General features: G+C 45.0%; 1 protein-coding gene across 1 annotated transcript in view; it reads right to left on the bottom strand.

Annotated features, from left to right (window-relative positions):
• Window positions 1–18774, bottom strand: part of LOC311243108 (zinc finger protein ubi-d4-like) — a 33018-nt gene extending 14244 nt beyond the window's left edge. The window contains exons 1-4 of the mRNA XM_084332196.1: window positions 18730–18774; window positions 9048–9208; window positions 6923–7030; window positions 6559–6767 (exon numbers count right to left, since the gene is read on the bottom strand). Of these exons, the coding sequence (XP_084188322.1) occupies window positions 6559–6767; window positions 6923–7030; window positions 9048–9208; window positions 18730–18761 (510 nt within the window). The 5' untranslated portion in view covers window positions 18762–18774. The remainder of the gene's footprint in view (window positions 1–6558; window positions 6768–6922; window positions 7031–9047; window positions 9209–18729) is intronic.
• Between the last annotated feature and the right edge of the window lie 3260 nt (window positions 18775–22034).

Here is a 22034-nt window from a genome sequence, read left to right as displayed (position 1 = left end):
AGAGGTCAGAGGTCAGGACACTCAGAGAGGAGGAGAGAGAGAGACTGAGGTCAGGACACTAGGGCTGAGCCCAAACGTCGTTCGGACCTTCGGCGGGGGGGGGGGGGGGGGGGGGGGGGTGGGGGTCCTCGGGGAGTTAGGGGAGGGAAGGCCAGGTGGGGGCTGAAGAGGTTAAACTGTGTGGGGGACCCCGGCCAGGAACTGCCCCAAGAGGGAGGTTCGAAGGGTCAACGTGGGTATCAAACAGGAAGAAGGACTGTCAGGTTTTAAATAGGGCTGTCAGTTTATCGCGTTAATTAGATTAATTAATTACACAGCAAATTATCGCGTTATGAAAATTAACTCAAAATTAATTACAATTTTTTTTTTTTTTTAATACTTTTTTTTTTATCTCATTCATTCCATAAGCACGTAGAATACACATTACAGACTTTTTTTTATATGGTCCATTTGCATGTTCTTGGTATCTGATTCTAGGGACATCTATGGATCTCAGGGAATGTATTCCCAGTGTCAGACATACTGTGTCTGTTACTAGGCTTGAGTAAATTGTAATGAACCAAATGAAAATATCAATAACATTTTTTTTTTATCTTTGACTGTGAATAACACCATGCTCAAATTGACCAGACCTGAAAAATCTAAGCAAATTAATAGATGGAAGATGATTAAACAGAAGGTTTTGTAGATACAGTACTGAATTCTGCCATCCGGACACATGCAATTTGAAATATGAATATAGAATATCAGGCATAAAATGGTTATGCGATTAAAATGCGATTAATTAGATTAATTAATTACAAATCCTGTAATTAATTAGATTAATTTTTTTAATCGCCTGACAATTTTAAACTGTGTGGGTATCAAACAGGAAGAAAGACTGTCAGATTTTAAACTGTGTGGGTATCAAACAGGAAGAAGGACTGTCAGGTTTTAAACTGTGTGGGTATCAAACAGGAAGAGAGACTGTCAGGTTTTAAACTGTGTGGGTATCAAACAGGAAGAGAGACTGTCAGGTTTTAAACTGTGTGGGTATCAAACAGGAAGAAAGACTGTCAGGTTTTAAACTGTGTGGGTATCAAACAGGAAGAGAGACTGTCAGGTTTTAAACTGTGTGGGTATCAAACAGGAAGAGAGACTGTCAGGTTTTAAACTGTGTGGTTATCAAACAGGGAGAAAGACTGTCAGGTGTTAAACTGTGTGGGTATCAAACAGGAAGAGAGACTGTCAGGTTTTAAACTGTGTGGGTATCAAACAGGAAGAAAGACTGTCAGGTGTTAAACTGTGTGGGTATCAAACAGGAAGAAGGACTGTCAGGTTTTAAACTGTGTGAGTATCAAACAGGAAGAAAGACGGTCAGGTTTTAAACTGTGTGGGTATCAAACAGGAAGAAAGACTGTCAGGTTTTAAACTGTGTGGGTATCAAACAGGAAGAAGGACGGTCAGGTGTTAAACTGTGTGGGTATCAAACAGGAAGAAGGACTGTCAGGTTTTAAACTGTGTGGGTATCAAACAGGAAGAAGGACTGTCAGGTTTTAAACTGTGTGGGTATAAACAGGAAGAAAGACTGTCAGGTTTTAAGCTGTGTGGGTATCAAACAGGAAGAAAGACTGTCAGGTTTTAAACTGTGTGGGTATCAAACAGGAAGAAGGACTGTCAGGTTTTAAGCTGTGTGGGTATCAAACAGGAAGAAAGACTGTCAGGTTTTAAACTGTGTGGGTATCAAACAGGAAGAAGGACCGTCAGGTTTTAAACTGTGTAGGTATCAAACAGGAAGAAGGACTGTCAGGTTTTAAACTGTGTGAGTATCAAACAGGAAGAAAGACGGTCAGGTTTTAAACTGTGTGGGTATCAAACAGGAAGAAAGACTGTCAGGTTTTAAACTGTGTGGGTATCAAACAGGAAGAAGGACGGTCAGGTGTTAAACTGTGTGGGTATCAAACAGGAAGAAGGACTGTCAGGTTTTAAACTGTGTGGGTATCAAACAGGAAGAAGGACTGTCAGGTTTTAAACTGTGTGGGTATCAAGCAGGAAGAAAGACGGTCAGGTTTTAAACTGTGTGGGTATCAAACAGGGAGAAAGACTGTCAGGTTTTAAGCTGTGTGGGTATCAAACAGGAAGAAAGACTGTCAGGTTTTAAACTGTGTGGGTATCAAACAGGAAGAAGGCAGGGCTGTACGTTAACTTTTTTTGCACATAGCACTGGTGCTACAGAGGTTGATAGTTTTGTAGCACAGGCCAAAATCTTGTAGCACAAGTATAAAACTTGTTATATTTGTAACAGTCACAAATGTGCCTATTGTATTTGTGTTATTTAGTTGCAGTGCCATGTTTGGCTGTCATTTAGTATATCGCCATGTGTTATTATTACTATGATACTCTCATATGCTATTTTCAATTAATATCATAAACAACATAAGGAATATTAGCATAATTTTGAGTGGACTGAAGGAATGAGTCAGCGTTAATAGTTTTAAATGCAAATAATTTATTGAAACATAGAAGTGGGGTCGGTTGGGAGTTGGGACACACACACACACACACACACAATGGGGGACCCTGATGTAAACAAGACAAACGTCTTTCTCAGGTCTGCATCCCCTTAACAATTGTGTGTATTGAGCCATACTGTACTGTACCCATTCTGCAATCTGTTAAATAAAGTTCTCATTCATTCATTCACACACACTGTTTCAACTCACCACCCCCGCATCATATTGTAGTCTAGTCTGTCTTCAAACTTCCACTCCTCTCGAAACTTGTTTATTTGAATATCAACATTATCTGTCCATCCTCAGTTTACTATAATATACTCCTGTCCTGACTAGTGACTTCATCATCTTTCCAAACGCACGCACGCACACACACACAGGGAAGGGGAGAGAGTGCCCCCCCATTTCCCTTTCCACACTGTGTCTGCTGGCTCTGCCTGTGATCAGGATTAGCTTGTTAGCTTGCTAACGTTGTAGTGATTGTAATGGTACATAAACGTTAATTTCGGGCGATGTGCGCATAAAGGAATGGCGACGGTGCAAAGCATGTAGATGCATTTGACCCGTTGCGAGAAGAAAAAAACACCACGGACTTATTTCGGGACGTGTAGGCGCACTGCTGTGTTAACGCAGCAACCGACCAACGCGCTGCTCTGCTTGCAGAAGGCGCACGGATAGGGCGGATATGACTCGTCGAGTTGTCACAAGAGTTTTTTCAAAATAAGATTATCATATGCACCTGAACGTTGCTAGCTTTCGGAGCCTAGCTGGAGCTGCGCGTGGGCAGAAATGAGACCCGCTACAGGATTTTCAAAATAAGAGTATCTATATGAACCGAATCCCTATCGCACCAGTGCTACTGAAGTAAATCCATCCATCGCACAGACCGCTGTTGCTGTAGCACGTGCGAGATATATGTCGCACTGTACAGGCCTGAAGAAGGACTGTCAGGTTTTAAGCTGTGTGGGTATCAAACAGGAAGAAAGACTGTCAGGTTTTAAACTGTGTGGGTATCAAACAGGAAGAAGGACCGTCAGGTTTTAAACTGTGTAGGTATCAAACAGGAAGAAAGACGGTCAGGTTTTAAGTAGAGTTGTTCCGATACCGATACTGGTATCGGAAAAGCCGCCGATACTGGCTAAAATGCTGGTATCGGTATCGGCGAGTACCCTCTAATGCTGCGCTCCGATACCATATGACGTAATTTATCAACAACACTGTGGTCTGTTGAGTAAGCATTATAAAACAAACGTGTGCTTAATCGATTAAAGTGTCAATGCCATTTGTCATTTTAACAGCAGATACTTTCTTAAATGTCATCGTCCCGACAGAGCGGTGTTGACGGGGAGCTCATGGGTTCGCTTGGTGGCTGGTGTTATTAGCATTGAACGGCTAACCGAAAGCTAGCTTTAACATTACCTTGGCTAAAGTTGGGGCTATTCATATAATCCAGCAATAATGGCTGCAGACCTGCAAGCAAAGTACAGCAAGTTGGCAAAGGAGTATTCCAAGTTAAATCACAATGTCACCAGTAACGTTACAGTCTTCTATGGTCTTCCCATATACCGGTAGCTCATGCTAGCTAACGGTAACGTCGTCATTGCACAATTGCACGTCGCGTACACAATTAATGACATGTTGCGGACAGCCATATCGGCGACAATGTTTAGCTTTTAGTGCCAAATGATAAGAGTCTGAGGCGGAGTCTCAAAAGAGAATGTTGAATATTTATTGTGCAAAAATCAAAACAGATCCGACTGCTACTGAACGGAGCCTTGTAGACAGACTGAGTAGGGTATATCTGCAGAGCCAGTGGGTAGCGAGTGCAGCAACGTATAATGTCCGTGTGGATCATTGGAGTAGGGTATATCTGCAGTGCTGAAGCCCCATACTCATTGATTAATGATACTAATACAAATCTATACAATCACCTGTTGTTGAATAAATACCATTACTTTCTAGTTATGACTAAAAAACAGTATATATAAAACAGTATTTGTTAAAAAAAAAATTATATTTATAAAAAAATTATATAATATCGTTTTTTTTTTTTTTTATGTATGCACTGGTATCGGATAAGTATCGGTATCGGCCGATACCCAAAGCTTAGGTATCGGAATCGGATCGGAAAGGAAAAAATGGTATCGGAACATCTCTAGTTTTAAGCTGTGTGGGTATCAAACAGGAAGAAAGACGGTCAGGTTTTAAACTGTGTGGGTATCAAACAGGAAGAAAGACGGTCAGGTTTTAAACTGTGTGGGTATCAAACAGGAAGAAAGACGGTCAGGTTTTAAACTGTGTGGGTATCAAACAGGAAGAGAGACTGTCAGGTTTTAAACTGTGTGGGTATCAAACAGGAAGAAGGACCGTCAGGTTTTAAACTGTGTGGGTATCAAACAGGAAGAAAGACGGTCAGGTTTTAAACTGTGTGGGTATCAAACAGGAAGAAAGACTGTCAGGTTTTAAACTGTGTGGGTATCAAACAGGAAGAAAGACGGTCAGGTTTTAAACTGTGTGGGTATCAAACAGGAAGAAGGACCGTCAGGTTTTAAACTGTGTGGGTATCAAACAGGAAGAAGGACCGTCAGGTTTTAAACTGTGTGGGTATCAAACAGGAAGAGAGACCGTCAGGTTTTAAACTGTGTGGGTATCAAACAGGGAGAAGGACTGTCAGGTTTTAAGCTGTGTGGGTATCAAACAGGAAGAAGGACTGTCAGGTTTTAAACTGTGTGGGTATCAAACAGGAAGAAAGACTGTCAGGTTTTAAACTGTTTAAACAGAACTGCACTATTGCATTATTTTACTCTGTCTATTCTATTTTACTAACTATTTTATTGCACTACACTATTGCACTATTTTACTCCGTCTACTCTATTTTATTGTGGTCTATTTTAAAACTGTCTATATTGTGTGTGTGATGATCAAGCTGTAAACAAATAGGCCTATTGGGATGTTAGATCCTAATATGAAGAACTATGTGATGATTGGGGGGCTCCAGTAGCTCACCGCATATCTCGGCGCTATTTCTGCGTCGGGGAAAACCGTGCTGCGTCACGGATCTGGTGGACTCCGAGTTCGATTCCCGGACCCGCCGTCATTTGCCAGAATGTCTTCCCCTGATCTATATCCCGTTTCACCCTGTATCTGTCGGTCATGCTTGACCAGAAAAGCGATAAACGCTAAAAAATAAAGTTTAAAAAAAAAGAACTATGTGATTTAAAGGTCCCCTGTCTTATAAATTGCCTTTTCCAGTGTTTAGCATTGTTTTCTAGCAATGGGGGTTTGTATCAATGGGGTCTGTGTCTCTAATTCTCATTTTGGCTCATCAGTCTAGTCTCGAGTTCACGAGATCCTCCCTCACTGAACTAAGCCATTCTGATTTGACTGTTTTGCTGACGTGAGTAAGTCACTGGTTGTAGTCACCGCCCACAATCAACAATTAGCTCAACAACAGAGCGAGTGGAATTGTGGACACTTCCTCAAACGGGTTGACGTGCGCGGGTGCCGACAGAGACAGCAGAGAACGAGCGAGCGAGAGAGGGAGAGAGAGACACGGAGCATTTACACACACACTCACACGCGTGCGCGCGGGGACTGTCACTCAAAGCGCTTATGGGCGGAGCCCAGCCCAAAACAGCTTGAAATCTTGAAGTGGAAAAATGGTGTACTTGATTAGAAATATAAAACAATGAATTTTCTTGAAAAAAACTTTACAGATGTGTTCCATAGACTCCCAAATAGTTAAAGCAGGCCTGAAAATCTATTTCAAAAGGCCATTGATTGTTAGCTCTTTTTTTTGTGATTTAATTTCTTCTTGTGCTGTTGTCTTAAGTTTTCTGTTTTCTGTTTTTAACTATGTTCTATTTTTATTCTGTATTTTATTTTATTATTATTAATAATTATAAAAAAAAACATTTAACTATGTTTTAACCCTGTGGAACTTTGGGATCCTAGTGAATGAAAAGTGCAATACAAATACAATTTATTATTATTATTATTATCATGGCTGACTGTAGCACTGCACTGCGGCCCGAGAGACAGATAATCCCCCTGGGTGACCTCTGACCTTGCGGACGCGCCCCGACGAGGTGGTGTGGGTGGAGGCCGAGGAGGCCGAGGCGGCGGCGGCTGCTGCGGGCTCCGCGGCGGGCGGCTCGTCTTCGGGGGCGCGGGGCTCCGACAGCTTCCGGTCCAGCGGCTCCCCCTTCAGGAGGGCCTCCAGGCTGCTGCCGTCCACCGGGACCAGGGCGTCGCGCTTCAGAGCCTGGTCCACGTCTGAGGAACCAGAACCAGAGACAGAGACATGAACCCTGACCCTTCAGAGCCAGGTCCACGTCTAAGGAACAACCAGAGACAGAGACAGAGACATGAACCCTAACCCTTTTTACAAATGTATCCAAGAGTAAAGACCCCCAGGGGGGTTAGGGTACCTGCTTTGAGAGGAGGGAAGGCCAGGCGGGGGTCCTCGGGGGGGTGGGATCGCCGCTTCTTCCTCCAGCGCCGGGCTGGGTACGAGTAGAGCTGTCCTGGAGCCATGCCTGATAATAACACATTAACATTTAGTTTAAACTGTGGTGGTGTCATCCGTCCGTCCTGACTGTGGTGGTTTCATCTGTCTGTCCTGACTGTGGTGGTTTCAGCTGTCTGTCCTGACTGTGATGGTGTCAGCTGTCTGTCCTGACTGTGATGGTTTCAGCCGTCTGTCCTGACTGTGGTGGTTTCATCTGTCTGTCCTGACTGTGGTGGTTTCAGCTGTCTGTCCTGACTGTGATGGTGTCAGCTGTCTGTCCTGACTGTGGTGGTTTCAGCTGTCTGTCCTGACTGTGGTGGTTTCATCTGTCTGTCCTGACTGTGGTGGTTTCAGCTGTCTGTCCTGACTGTGATGGTTTCAGCTGTCTGTCCCGACTGTGGTGGTTTCAGCTGTCTGTCCTGACTGTGATGGTTTCAGCTGTCTGTCCTGACTGTGATGGTTTCAGCTGTCTGTCCTGACTGTGATGGTTTCAGCTGTCTGTCCTGACTGTGATGGTTTCAGCCGTCTGTCCTGACTGTGATGGTTTCAGCTGTCTGTCCTGACTGTGATGGTTTCAGCTGTCTGTCCTGACTGTGGTGGTTTCAGCTGTCTGTCCTAGGGCTGGGCGATATAACGATAACGATAAATATCGCGATATATTTTAATAATCGATATCGAATATCGAAATAAAAAAAAAATCGAAAAATCGTTTTTTTTTTTTTTTTTTACCTGCAACAGGGCAGTTTTAAAACCAGAGACAGTGGACAGACTTGTCTTTCTTGCCTGCAACTTAAAGTAATGGCTTTGCTTCCAAATGACAATACTGACCAAATTCAGATTTCTTTTTCTCTTGTCCATTTATTTTGTTTGCTTTCTAATTTAAAATACATTTTGAAACCGTCTGTACACAGTAGGCTATGTGTGCTAGCAGAACTAGACTCCAGTCACGAGTCACAGTGCACATGTGCGGTGGTTTGTCCACCAAAAAAGCGCCAAAAGATCGAAAATAAACTAGCAGAGCCAGAACTGTTCAACTCCTCTGGAGCCACAGCCAGCAGAGAAGCCGGTTTACTTTAGCTTTTAAACCAGCTGCAGCCTGAGAACTGGAGTGTGAGGGGATGTAACACTAAAGATGGCGGCAATGACAAAGAATTGCTGCAAAATAAACATACATCTGTTGAAAAAAAAAAAAAAAAAAAAAAAAATTTACATTTTTTTTATACTTATAACAATTCGATAATTATCGATATCGAGAAATAAAATAAAATTATCATATCGTTATCGCGATATGATTTTTTTCCATATCGCCCAGCCCTAGTCTGTCCTGACTGTGGTGGTTTCAGCTGTCTGTCCTGACTGTGGTGGTTTCAGCTGTCTGTCCTGACTGTGATGGTTTCAGCTGTCCTGACTGTGATGGTTTCAGCTGTCTGTCCTGACTGTGATGGTTTCAGCTGTCCTGACTGTGATGGTTTCAGCTGTCTGTCCTGACTGTGATGGTTTCAGCTGTCTGTCCTGACTGTGATGGTTTCAGCTGTCTGTCCTGACTGTGGTGGTTTCAGCTGTCCTGACTGTGATGGTTTCAGCTGTCTGTCCTGACTGTGATGGTTTCAGCTGTCTGTCCTGACTGTGGTGGTTTCAGCTGTCTGTCCTGACTGTGATGGTTTCAGCTGTCTGTCCTGACTGTGATGGTTTCATCCGTCTGTCCTGACTGTGATGGTTTCAGCTGTCTGTCCTGACTGTGATGGTTTAAGCTGTCTGTCCTGACTGTGATGGTTTCAGCTGTCTGTCCTGACTGTGATGGTTTCAGCTGTCTGTCCTGACTGTGGTTGTTTCAGCTGTCTGTCCTGACTGTGATGGTTTCATCCCTCCTACTGTCCCCCTCCCCACTGTCCCCCTCCTACTGTCCCCATGTCCCCCTCCCCACTGTCCCCCTCCCACTGCCCCCCTCCCAGCTCACCTGCCCCCCTCCCCACTGTTCCCCTCCCACTGCCCCCCTCCCAGCTCACCTGCCCCCCTCCCCCTCCCCCTCCCCCCTCCCAGCTCACCTGCACCCCGGTGCCTCTTCTCCATCCAGATGTAGCAGTTGGACTGAGCCACACCGGTCTGGGAGTCCAGGAAGGGCATCAGGATGCTGCGCTCGGCACACAGGCGGGAGTTGTAGCTGTGGCACTGCTCCATGGCATCCTTATAGTACTGCTCTCCTAGTCTGCAACAACAACAACAACAACAGTCATCCTTATAGTACTGCTCTCCTAGTCTGCAACAACAACAACAGTCATCTTTATAATACTGCTCTCCTAGTCTGCAACAACAACATGGCATCCTTATAGTACTGCTCTCCTAGTCTGCAACAACAACAACAGTTATCCTTATAGTACTGCTCTCCTAGTCTGCAACAACAACAACAGTTATCCTTATAGTACTGGGCCCCGTTCCATGTACGTGGTTCAACTAAGTCGATCAACATGTCCATTATCCAGCTTCAGTTAACCCGATGTTCGAAGCCGGGATTTTCCTGTTTCACAAACCTGGATTCAGTCTCGTTAACTCAAGCCAGACTTGAGAGTCAGGCTAGATGCGCGCTCCCGTTTTAGGTGGAAAGCCAGCACGTATCGATGGCAGAGACCCTGATTCTCAACGGCATTGATTGATTAATTGATTTAAGACTTTATTGACAGATTGCAATAGGCTCAATCGCCTCGCCGACAAGTTAAATGCGTTATCTATAGGCTAATTCTAAGTCCATCATTACCTCAATCAATCAGATTATATTTCTTTAAACTTGCCTGCTGGATTGAATAATCAAATGAGATCTTGCTAGCGAAAATAACTAGTTAACTGTTATACAGAATTACGAGACGGCTTTCTTGCCCATTGATTGATGTATAGTCAATCTTTTACTTATCTACTCTGTGGTGTAACGGGTTGTTCTTTTGACTTCCACACGGACGACCCGGGTTCAAGACCGGGGTCCTTCTTTTTGCAATATAGGAATAATTCAATTTGGTGCACGTTGAGAGCTATATAAAGAATGACATCCTCAATGCATGTAGATTTATAATATTTTAACTTAAAACCAGGCTACTTTGGCGTATAATCATTAATATTATATTCAAAAAAATCATATTGGAAACTCCGGGATTAGAACCCGGGTCGCAAAATTGGGAGTCTTGAGCACTACCGCTGGGCCACTGTGCCAGATGGGATAAATTCATTGTTTATACATTAATGAACGAGAGACCCGTGTTTAGAATATTCCTTATTTTGAATGACGTTTTATTTCTTTATCCTCATTCATTCATGTGACGTCAACGGCTCATTCAATTTCTCAAATCCGTCAAACAGCGCATCTCATCAGACATCTTAATCCCAGTTACAATTAAAATAACCACATTTTTGTGTACATCGCACGAGCGAGCGCCACCGTCGCCACGGTATATATAACGTGCATTATTTAGGACAAAGTGAATTTAATATCAGCATTTTGGGTCTATTTTACATTTCAAAAGCCCCCTCTGGAAGAATGGAGCACAAAAACGTAATTCAGAATGGTATAATGCAGATCGTAGACTGTGGGAATAGTTTCAGGAAACGAGCTGTCACTTCTTTGCGGGGGCGTGGCTCTGCGTGATCGGGCTAACTTGAACTTGAACTCTGCTTTCGAGCAGGCTCAAACTTTTGGATATGTTGTCATGGTGATTTGGGAAATCCACGTACATGAAATCGGAAAGTCAGGCTAACACAGTTATCCAGCTAAAGTTATCCGGCTAACTCGGTTATCCCGGTACATGGAACGGGGCCCTGCTCTCCTAGTCTGCAACAACAACAACAACAACAACAACAGTCATCTTTATAATAATGCTCTCCTAGTCTGCAGCAACAACAACAACAGTCATCTTTATAGTACTGCTCTCCTAGCCTGCAACAACAACAACAACAACAACAACAACAGTCATCTTTATAATACTGCTCTCCTAGTCTGCAACAACAACAACAACAACAGTCATCTTTATAATACTGGGCCCTGTTTCATGTACGTGGTTCAACTAAGTCGATCAACATGTCCATTATCCAGCTTCAGTTAACCCGATGTTCAAAGCCGGGATTTTCCTGTTTCACAAAGGAGGATTCAGTCTCGTTAACTCAAGCCAGACTTGAGAGTCAGGCTCAAGTCAGGCTAGATGCGCGCTCCCGTTTTAGGTGGAAAGCCAGCACGTATCGATGGCAGAGACCCTGATTCTCAACGGCATTGATTGATTAATTGATTTAAGACTTTATTGACAGATTGCAATAGGCTCAATCGCCTCGCCGACAAGTTAAATGCGTTATCTATAGGCTAATTCTAAGTCCCTCATTACCTCAATCAATCAGATTATATTTCTTTAAACTTGCCTGCTGGATTGAATAATCAAATGAGATCTTGCTAGCGAAAATTATTAGTTAACTGTTATACAGAATTACGATACGGCTCTCTTACCCATTGATTGATGTATAGTCAATCTTTTACTTATCTTCTCTGTGGTGTAACGGGTTCTTCTTTTGACTTTCACACGGACGACCGGGGTTCAAGGCCCTAGTCTTTTCCTTCTTTTTGCAATATAGGAATAATTCAATTTGGTGCACGTTGAGAGCTATATAAAGAATGACATCCTCAATGCATGTAGATTTATAATATTTTAACTTAAAACCAGGCTACTTTGGCGTATAATCATTAATATTATATTCAAAAAAATCATATTGGAAACACGGGGATTTGAACCCCGGTCGCTGAATTGGCAGGCATGAGCACTACCGCTGGGCCACTGGGCCAGATGGGATAAATTCATTGTTTATACATTAATGAACGAGAGACCCGTGTTTAGAATATCCGTTGTTTTGAATGAAGTTTATCTCTTTATCCTCATTCATTAATGTGACGTCAACGGCTCATTCAATTTCTCAAATCCGTCAAACAGCGCATCTCATCAGACATCTTAATCCCAGTTACAATTAAAATAACCACATCATGTGTACATCGCACGAGCGAGCGCCACCGTCGCCACGGTATATATAACGTGCATTATTTAGGACAAAGTGAATTTAATATCAGCATTTTGGGTCTATTTTACATTTCAAAAGCCCCCTCTGGAAGAATGGAGCACAAAAACGTAATTCAGAATGGTATAATGCAGATCGTAGACTGTGGGAATAGTTTCAGGAAACGGGCTGTCACTTCTTTGCGGGGGCGTGGCGATAGTTCAGGCTAACTTGAACTTGAACTCTGCTTTCGAGCAGGCTCAAACTTTTGGATATGTTGTCATGGTGATTTGGGAAATCCAGGTACATGAAATCGGAAAGTCAGGCTAACCCAGTTATCCAGCTAAAGTTATCCGGCTAACTCGGTTATCCCGGTACATGGAACGGGCCTCTGCTCTCCTAGTCTGCAACAACAACAACAACAATAACAACAACAGTCATCCTTATAATACTGCTCTCCTAGCCTGCAGCAACAACAACAACAGTCATCCTTATAATACTGCTCTCCTAGCCTGCAACAACAACAACAACAACAACAACAACAACAACAACAACAGTCCTCTTTATAATACTGCTCTCCTAGCCTGCAACAACAACAACAACAACAACAGTCCTCTTTATAATACTGCTCTCCTAGTCTGCAGCAACAACAACAACAACAACAACAACAACAGTCATCTTTATAATACTGCTCTCCTAGTCTGCAGCAACAACAACAACAACAACAACAACAACAGTCACCTTTATAATACTGCTCTCCTAGCCTGCAGCAACAACAACAACAACAACAACAACAACAGTCCTCTTTATAATACTGCTCTGCTAGGCTGCAACAACAACAACAACAACAACAACAGGCATCTTTATAATACTGCTCTCCTAGCCTGCAACAACAACAACAACAACAACAGTCCTCTTTATAATACTGCTCTCCTAGCCTGCAACAACAACAACAACAACAACAACAACAGTCCTCTTTATAATACTGCTCTCCTAGTCTGCAACAACAACAACAACAACAACAACAACAGTCATCCTTATAATACTGCTCTCCTAGTCTGCAACAACAACAACAGGCATCTTTATAATACTGCTCTCCTAGCCTGCAACAACAACAACAACAACAACAACAACAACAACAGGCATCTTTATAATACTGCTCTCCTAGCCTGCAACAACAACAACAACAACAGGTATCTTTATAATACTGCTCTCCTAGCCTGCAACAACAACAACAACAACTAGTGATGCCCCGATCACGTTTTTTGCCACCGATACCGATCACCGATCGTCGTGAGCCATATCGGCCGATACCGATCCGATACCGATCGTTTTTGATTAAAAAGAAATTAAAAATTATTTTATATAAAAAATTTTTTTTTTATTTTTTTTTAATAAAATATATATATTATATAATTAGACTTGTACTTGTATTATCTGCGAGACATCGCCACCACGCAACAAGTCAAAATGCTCGCTATCTGCAAACAGCTCCACTGTCTGTGTGTACTCTAGTAGCCCAGCTCCAAAAAGGATTCTCCGGCGCTGCAGCGGGACCCTATTGGTAACGTTATGCTTTGGTCATTTCACATTCAGCAAGCCCTCAGCTCGAATACGCATTAAATCAATGTTATAAGACATTGATATCAAGAGCTATCTGTAGCTACTGCTAGCCGGCTAGATGACGTTAAGACAGAACTTTAGTTCAATGGGACATTTCGTTTTGAACAGTAAACTAACGTCAGCTAACGCAAGCTAACGCAAGCTACCGGAGGTATGAACATGGACTACTAGATTTTCTGGATCATTTGTTGATATCAGAAGCTATCGGTAGCTAGCCGGCTAAATACCGTTAGACAATGCCTACTAAACGTGAATAGTTGACTGGGTAATTTTGTTTAAACAGTAACGATAGCTAGGTAGCTAACGTTAGCGCAGGTCGAATGCACTACAGACTCGAGCAGAGGAGCCGCACCTCTTTGTTTACAAACTCTACACGGGGGCGGGCGGGGCTAGGGAGGAGGAGCAGTTTGCAGGTCCTGTGCGTCTGAGACAAGCGAGTGAGATATCCACTTGATCAGTTTTCCGCGATCGGCGAATATGACTCATTATCGGAATTCCCCGATCGCATATTTATACTGATTATCGGCCGATAACGATCGGTGGCCGATCGATCGGGGCATCCCTAACAACAACAACAGGCATCTTTATAATACTGCTCTCCTAGCCTGCAACAACAACAACAACAGGCATCTTTATAATACTGCTCTCCTAGCCTGCAACAACAACAACAACAGGCATCTTTATAATACTGCTCTCCTAGTCTGCAACAACAACAACAACAGGCATCTTTATAATACTGCTCTCCTAGCCTGCAACAACAACAACAGGCATCTTTATAATACTGCTCTCCTAGCCTGCAACAACAACAACAGGCATCTTTATAATACTGCTACTGCATCAACGTTATGATTAACAAAGCAAGGCATTCGTTTTGTTGCATTAACGTTATATTACTATTGCTATCGCTAAATCTAGGTGTTCTAAAATCTATTGCTATTGGTAAGACTATAATAAAGGTGCTCCCATAGTCGAGCGGACTGTACTCGGACTGGACTCCACGGAGTTCTGCTGCTCGGAAAACGCTCGCTCGTCTTTCAGGAAGTAAACAAACAAAATGAGAGCTTCCGATTGGTCATTTGCTTTATTTCCCATGAAACCAGTCACGTCACTCTACTGTGAGCGTTGGCTTGAGTGCAATGTGGGACTTGTAGTTTAACGATTCTCAGCGGAGAAATAAAAAGAACGACTGAGGCTGTAATATGCATTTGCACAACATGCGAGTAATTGATTTTTCAGGTTCGCACACACATATTTTTAGGGGCATATGCGAGCAATATGGTCGCACTGTAGAGCCCTGGCTAGGCTTGGGCGGTATAATTTTTTTCATACCGTCATACCTTGCTGACATAATACCCCGGTATACGGTATATGACGGACTTTCATTTTCATCAGCGGCGGGGGGGGGGGGGGGGGCAACCCGTGTTACCAAGTAAACAAATCACGTTGGCCAGTTAGCCCGCAGCACCCTAGTACTAGTAACGTAAGCTCTCAGACGGTAGCCAGAAGCCCGCAGCATCCTAGTCAGGGCTCTACAGTGCGACCATATTGCTCGCATATGCCCCTAAAAATATGTGTGTGCGAACCTGAAAAATCAATTACTCGCACGGCGTGCGAGTGCAGATTACAGCCTCATTCGCTCTTTTTTTTCTCCGCTGCGAGAATCGTTAAAAAACTACAAGTCCCACAGTTCACAGCCGCATAAACGTTCCAATCACAGTAGAGTTTCCTGTGGTCACGCGACTGGAAACTGAAAGTAATGATCAGCGTCTGTCTGAGTCAGACAATACAGCCATGTCGAAGCCCATTCATTTTTATTTTGCGTGAAAGATACCGGAGAATGAGAAGTCAGGCGAGGCAGCTCATGTTACAGAGGTGATAGTTAACGTTAACGTTAACCAAGATACTGACGCTAGCCAGCATGCTAGCGAAGTTGGCCAAGCTAGCGAGGCTACACCCACTACTACCCCCACTGTAGCACCCAATGTACCCACTGTAGCTAGCGAAGCTACACCCACTGAAGCCGGAGGGAAGACATACAAATTACGTGAATTGGCTAAACATTTGCCCATGGCTAGAGTTCGAAAACAATGTCATGTTTTGTAAATATTGCAAAGTAGGATCGATGCATTGCGATGCATTGTTACACCCCTACACCAAAGTAACTGGCCCACTGTGTATGTGTGTACAGCTAACTTGGCTAGCGTTATCAACACGCAGAGGTGGGCAATAGGGTCCAGCTGCAGCGCCGGACGGCCAGAGTGCAAGCGGTGTGGCAATAGGGTCCAGCTGCAGCGCCGGACGGCCAGAGTGCAAGCGGTGTGACGTCGTAATTGGCAGAATCGACTGTCAATCAATGGTCTACCTGACACGCAAACTCATAAACAATGTTTCTGTACTGGAGGTGTACAGTATTTCAATAGGCAACCCTGAAAGGATTATTTTTCTAGAAGAGCAACACTAGCTCCCCCCTCTACTGATGGCCCTGGTGGTAATGCCAGTGTCTCCTTTTTGTTCAATGTCACTGCCTTTCTTATTAGGCCTAGTTGTTGGCTACAACTTTGCCACAGTAGGCATTAATCACTTAATTAATAGTTCAAATGTCTGTGTCCCATTCCCGTTTGCACACGCACACAGTGGGCCAGTGACTTTGGTGGTATGTGCTATTGCACAGATGTGTGTCCCGTTCCTGTTTGCACATGCACGCACAGTACAAATATACATTTATTTTTGAAAAATAAAAATAAACTCCGTTACTTGAAATATTTTCACTGTGCTCCTAAATATTTTTGGGTGCTCCTAAATTTCTTTGTGTGCTCCTACATTTTTTCATTTAGGAGCACCTGTGCCCCTAGTGAAAAAGGTTAGCGTAGAGCCCTGTTAGCTCTCAGAAGTCAGAACGGTAGCCAGAAGCCCGCAGCATCCTAGTGCTACTATCGTTAGCTCTCAGAACGGTAACCAGAAGCCTGCAGCATCCTAGTGCTGATTGATTGATTGATTGATTGATTGAATTGATTGATTGATTGATTGATTGAAAACTTTATTAACAGATTGCAGAATGGGTACAATACAGTACAGCTCAATACACACAATTGTTAAGGGGATGCAGACCAGAGAAAGACTTTCGTCTTGTTTACACCAGGGTCCCCCATTTTCAATTCATCAGGACATATATGACATACATGACATACAGATAGTCAGTACTGCTACATCTATACATTTATGACATACCAGATTTGCAAATACAGTACTGTTTGTGATACAGAAGGAGTCAAGAAAAGGGAGTATATACATTTGACGTAGAAACTGTACATTGGAGGAGGTTGGGTGGGGGGGGTTGGGTACACTGGGATATTGACAACCATACTGGGTAATTTACATTGGAGGTGGTTGGGGGGGGGGGGCACACTGTATAAACAAGCAAAACTGTACATTGAGGGGGGGGAGACTCTGTACAAACAAACAAAATTGTACATTGGACTATTGACAAAACCATACTAGGTAAATGACTGTACATTGGAGGGGGTTGGGTTAGGATATTTACAGGGGCCAGTGTTGAATTGCAGTCTCCCGTAGGTGTCTCTTGAGAGAGGTTTTGAAAGTGGGTAGTGATCCACATTCCTTTACAGCTTTGGGTAGGGCGTTCCACATTGATGTGGCATAATTGCGAAAAGTGTTTAGTCCCTTATTTGAGCCGAATCTGGGTTTAGCATGATTTGTGGAGCTCCCTCTGGTGTTGTGATCGTGGTATTCACTGACCTTTGGGAAGTATTTTGCCATGTACATGGGTACCTTGGTCGTGTAGTGTATCTTGTAGACCAGGCCCATTGCAAGTTGCTGTACTCTGTCATCTACTCTAAGCCATCCTAGGTTGTCAAAGTGGGCAGGGTGCTACTATCGTTAGCTCTCAGAACGGTAGATCCTCTTGGGGAAACTTATGCTAGATTTACAATGGACTGGGTTTCTGAATGATGCCTAATGCTATTGGATTCGTTTTAGATAAAAATGTGTTTGAACGGTACAATGAAAAGAAGTTTGGCATCCAACCAGAGTGAATTGAAAATGGGGGACTCTGATGTAAACAAGACGAAAGTCTTTCTCTGGTCTGGACCCCCTTAACAATTGTGTGTATTGAGCCGTACTGTATTGTACCCATTCTGCAATCTGTTAATACAAATTTCAATCAATCAATCAATCAACGGATGAATAACGTGTTATTAATGATAAACCGAGAGAGGGGAGAGTTGAAGGAGTGGTCCGTCTGTGCTAACTGCGCTGTTCAAACGTGGGTTCACGCGCTACATAATGACCCTTCCTTCGTTTATAGTTTCCTTGAGATGTACCAGGAAGTGGCCTTTCTATTTTTATTGTAATTCTATCGTGTGTGTTCTCTGATGATGTTCTCCTTCTCGCTTCGTCGCTGTATATCGTGGCAAACACATTAACTTTCACAATAACACCTTGTCAGGTCTCACTTTGATGGTGAAGAAGAGCAACATTCAGGAACAAAAGGTGGATTGTTAGCAAGTGATTGATTGATTGAAAACTTTATTAACAGATTGCAGAATGGGTACAATACAGTACGGCTAAATACACACAATTGTTAAGGGGATGCAGACCAGAGAAAGACTTTAGTCTTGTTTACATCAGGGTCCCCCATTTTCAATTCATCATAATTAAAGCATCTCTCAACAATGCAATGGGCCCTGCCAACAAACAGACACAACCGTGAGAAATCGAATCATCCTGGCAACAATCTGGGTCATATAATGAATGTAATCGATGCTATGCAGACCAGACACCTCATGTCGGTATTGACGTGTTGATGGATAGTGTTTAGAAACGGTTGGAGTTTAATAACTCGCTCCATCCACTTCACTGTGGACCACGACGAGCATCGCTAGCTAGTTAGCCGTTAGCTCAAATGGCTGTTCTCTCTAGGGACAAATGATACAGAACGGAGACAGTGGTTTGCGAAATATATGAATTGTCTACACTTTCCAGTCGCGCGGCTATTTGTTTATTCTGGATTCGCGCCCGCGGTGGCGTTGCGTGTTTGTAATATTGGAGTAAATATAAAGGTAAACTTACACTTTAACAACACTGTCGACGGCCGCCGCCATGTTTGTTGCCTGATGCAGTTGTGTAGTGTGTCACTGCGGCTGCGCGCACCACCACTGCCGTCATCACGTGACGTTTCACGTTCGGCTTTTTCAAAACAAAGTACCCTCGTTATAGCAAGGTAAAGATGTCCCCTCGTATGAATGAATGAATGAATGAATGAATGAATGAATGAATGAATGAATGAATGAATGAATTAATTCAGGCAGGCAGGCAGGCAGGCAGACAGACAGACAGAAAGGCAGGCAGGCAGACAGGTAGGCAGGCAGGCAGACAGACAGACAGACAGACAGACAGACAGACAGACAGACAGACAGACAGACAGACAGACAGACAGACAGACAGTTAGACAGTTAGACGGACAGACGGACGGACGGACGGACGGACAGAGAGACAGACGGACAGACAGACAGACAGACAGACAGACAGACAGACAGACAGACAGGCAGACAGACAGACGACATACACAACATACATGACATCATGACATTTATGACATAGGGACATACATGACATACAGGTATCTAGTACGTTTACATTTGTGACATATACAATATGCAAATATACAGTCATGTTACCCATAGATCCTAACAGAGAATATATACCTATAATGGGGAGGAGACTGTCTATTAGGAGGGGGTGGGGGGGGGGGGGGAGAAAAAATATACATACGGTGGGGAGAATATATAGTCAAGTCAAGTCAAGTAAATTTTATTTGTATAGCACATTTCCAGGCAGCGGTAGCTGGCACCAAAGTGCTTCACAGGCAGGTTGATAAAAACAAAATAATATGATGCAAGATATAAGATTAAAACACAGTAAAGCAATGAAAGTAATAAAAACAGGTAGGACACAGTAAAACAAAGAGGATAGAATACGGTGGGGAGGAGACTGTCTATTAGGAGGGGGTGGGGGGGGGGGTTGGACATTTACGGTGGCCTTGAGAATCACACTGACTTCTCCGTCTATGACAATTTAATAAAGAAAAACGTCAATTCAATCATTAAAGAGGATAAAGAATGACCGGGTGGAAGCGACTTTCCGTAAAAGCCGAAAAAACAACATTGAACTCACGCTTCACTCCGCTCCCATCCGGCCGCGGTTACAGATCTCTGACCTGTAAACAAACACGTGTAGTGACTGTACATAATTCACACGGAACTCGTTGGGAATGGTAGTTCCCCCCGGACGATTTATAGGGTGGCACTTCCGGCCACCGGCATTCTTATTTTACTGTCGATACGACTACGTCGATTTGTTGTTACGCTGATGAATAAAGAAATTGAGTTTAGCTTCGAGACACCGCCTCCGACTCCTTCTTCTCAGCGCTACACTGGTGACCCCGACATTAGTCTCGAGGAAGTTTCCGAGACGGAGAATACGGCGAACATGGCAAACAACGCTGGTTTTCTCAGACTGCCTGAGTTTTGGGAGCAGTCGGCGGCCGCGTGGTTCGCCCAGGCGGAGGCGCAATTCGCCCTACGGGGAATCGTGGAGGACGCCGCTCGATACTTCCACGTCGTCTCGAGTCTGAACAACACTACGGCGGCGAGGACGGTAGGCTTCATTACCGCTCCGCCGGCCCGGGATAGATATGAGGCGTTTAAGACGCACCTGCTCAGGATTTTTGAGTTGTCGCCGTCTGAGCGGGCCCGACGTTTGTTGGATATACGTGGCTTGGGAGACAGCAAGCCGTCGGCGCATATGGAAATGATGCTGAATCTACTGGGCGCCGAGCAGCCGAACTTTTTATTTAAAGAGCTGTTCCTCAGACACATGCCGCCACGGGTACAGACGGCGCTGGCCAATACAAACATTGTGGATCCCCGTGCTCTGGCGGAGGAGGCAGATCGGTTCTACCTGGCCACGCAGCACTTAGCCCCAGAGGTGCTGGCCCCGACACGGGCGCACATGCCCAGAGGGGGAGGGGCGAAGATGGAGAGGGGCGCCGCGGCCGACGGCAATAATGACACAGGCCTGTGTTATTTCCATGCACGCTTCGGCGCGAAAGCAACGAAGTGCCGCCCGCCTTGTACTTTTGTCAGGGCGGGAAACGCCAACACCTGCGCCCAGTAGCGGCCGTGAGCGCAGGTACGTCGAACAGGCTACTCTTCATTAAGGACACACTCTCTGGTCGAGAATTCCTCTGCGACACCGGGGCACAGAGGAGCGTCCTACCGGCGACGGTGGTAGACACCGCCGGCGGGGGGGGGGGTCCGCGACTGACGACCGCCAACGGTAACCCGATCCGCACCTACGGCACGAGGACCGTGGAGTTGTGTTTCGGGGGACAGCGGTTCACGTGGGAGTTTGTCACGGCCGACGTCTCGTTCCCACTACTCGGGGCGGATTTCCTCTGCGCACATGGGCTCCTCGTGGACGTGAGGCACGGCCGCCTGGTAGACGCCCAGACGTACGCTTCCTTGACTTGTGTGCGCAATGAAGTGGTATACAGCGGGCTGGCCAGCTCGCTCGCAGAAGGTGACGTGTACCAACGCCTACTGCGGGAGTTTCCCGGCTTGACACAGCCTACGTTCTCGGCCGCGACCACCAAACACGGGGTCGAGCATCACATAGAGACTCAAGGAGCTCCCGTGTACGCTAGGGCCCGCCGGCTCAACCCTGACAGACTAGCAGTCGCTAGGTCAGAGTTCGCCAACATGGAGAAGTTGGGGATTGTCCGACGCTCAGACAGCCCCTGGGCCTCGCCGCTGCACATCGTGCCCAAACCGGACGGGGGATGGAGACCGTGCGGGGACTACAGACGCCTCAACGACGCTACCACGCCAGACCGCTACCCGGTCCCCCACATCCAGGACTTCTCGGGGCACCTGGCGGGTAAGCTGTTCTTTTCGAAGGTAGACCTGGTACGCGGTTACCACCAAGTGCCGGTACACCCCTTGGACGTCCCGAAGACGGCGGTGGTAACACCCTTCGGTCTATTTGAGTTCCTACGGATGCCGTTCGGACTGAAGAACGCGGCACAGTCTTTCCAGAGGCTAATGGACTCGACGCTCAGAGACATGCCGTTTATTTTTGTCTACCTGGACGACATCCTCGTCGCCAGCTCCTCGCCCGAGGAGCACCTTGAGCACCTACGATGCCTCTTTACGAGGCTGGGCCAAAACGGCCTAATCATCAACCCGGCTAAGTGTCAGTTCGGGTTGACCTCCATACGGTTCCTCGGACACCTCATCGACAGGAGGGGGGCCGCCCCCCTCCCGTCGAAAGTGGAGGCCGTTTCCGCTTTCCCACGACCCCCGACGGCCCGGGCG

The sequence above is a fragment of the Notolepis coatsorum genome (genome assembly GCF_963971535.1).
Source record: "Notolepis coatsorum genome assembly, chromosome: 16".
Taxonomy (NCBI): Eukaryota; Metazoa; Chordata; class Actinopteri; order Aulopiformes; family Paralepididae; genus Notolepis; species Notolepis coatsorum.
Note: the sequence above shows the minus strand (reverse complement) of the source record. Positions and strands in the feature narration are given on the sequence as shown.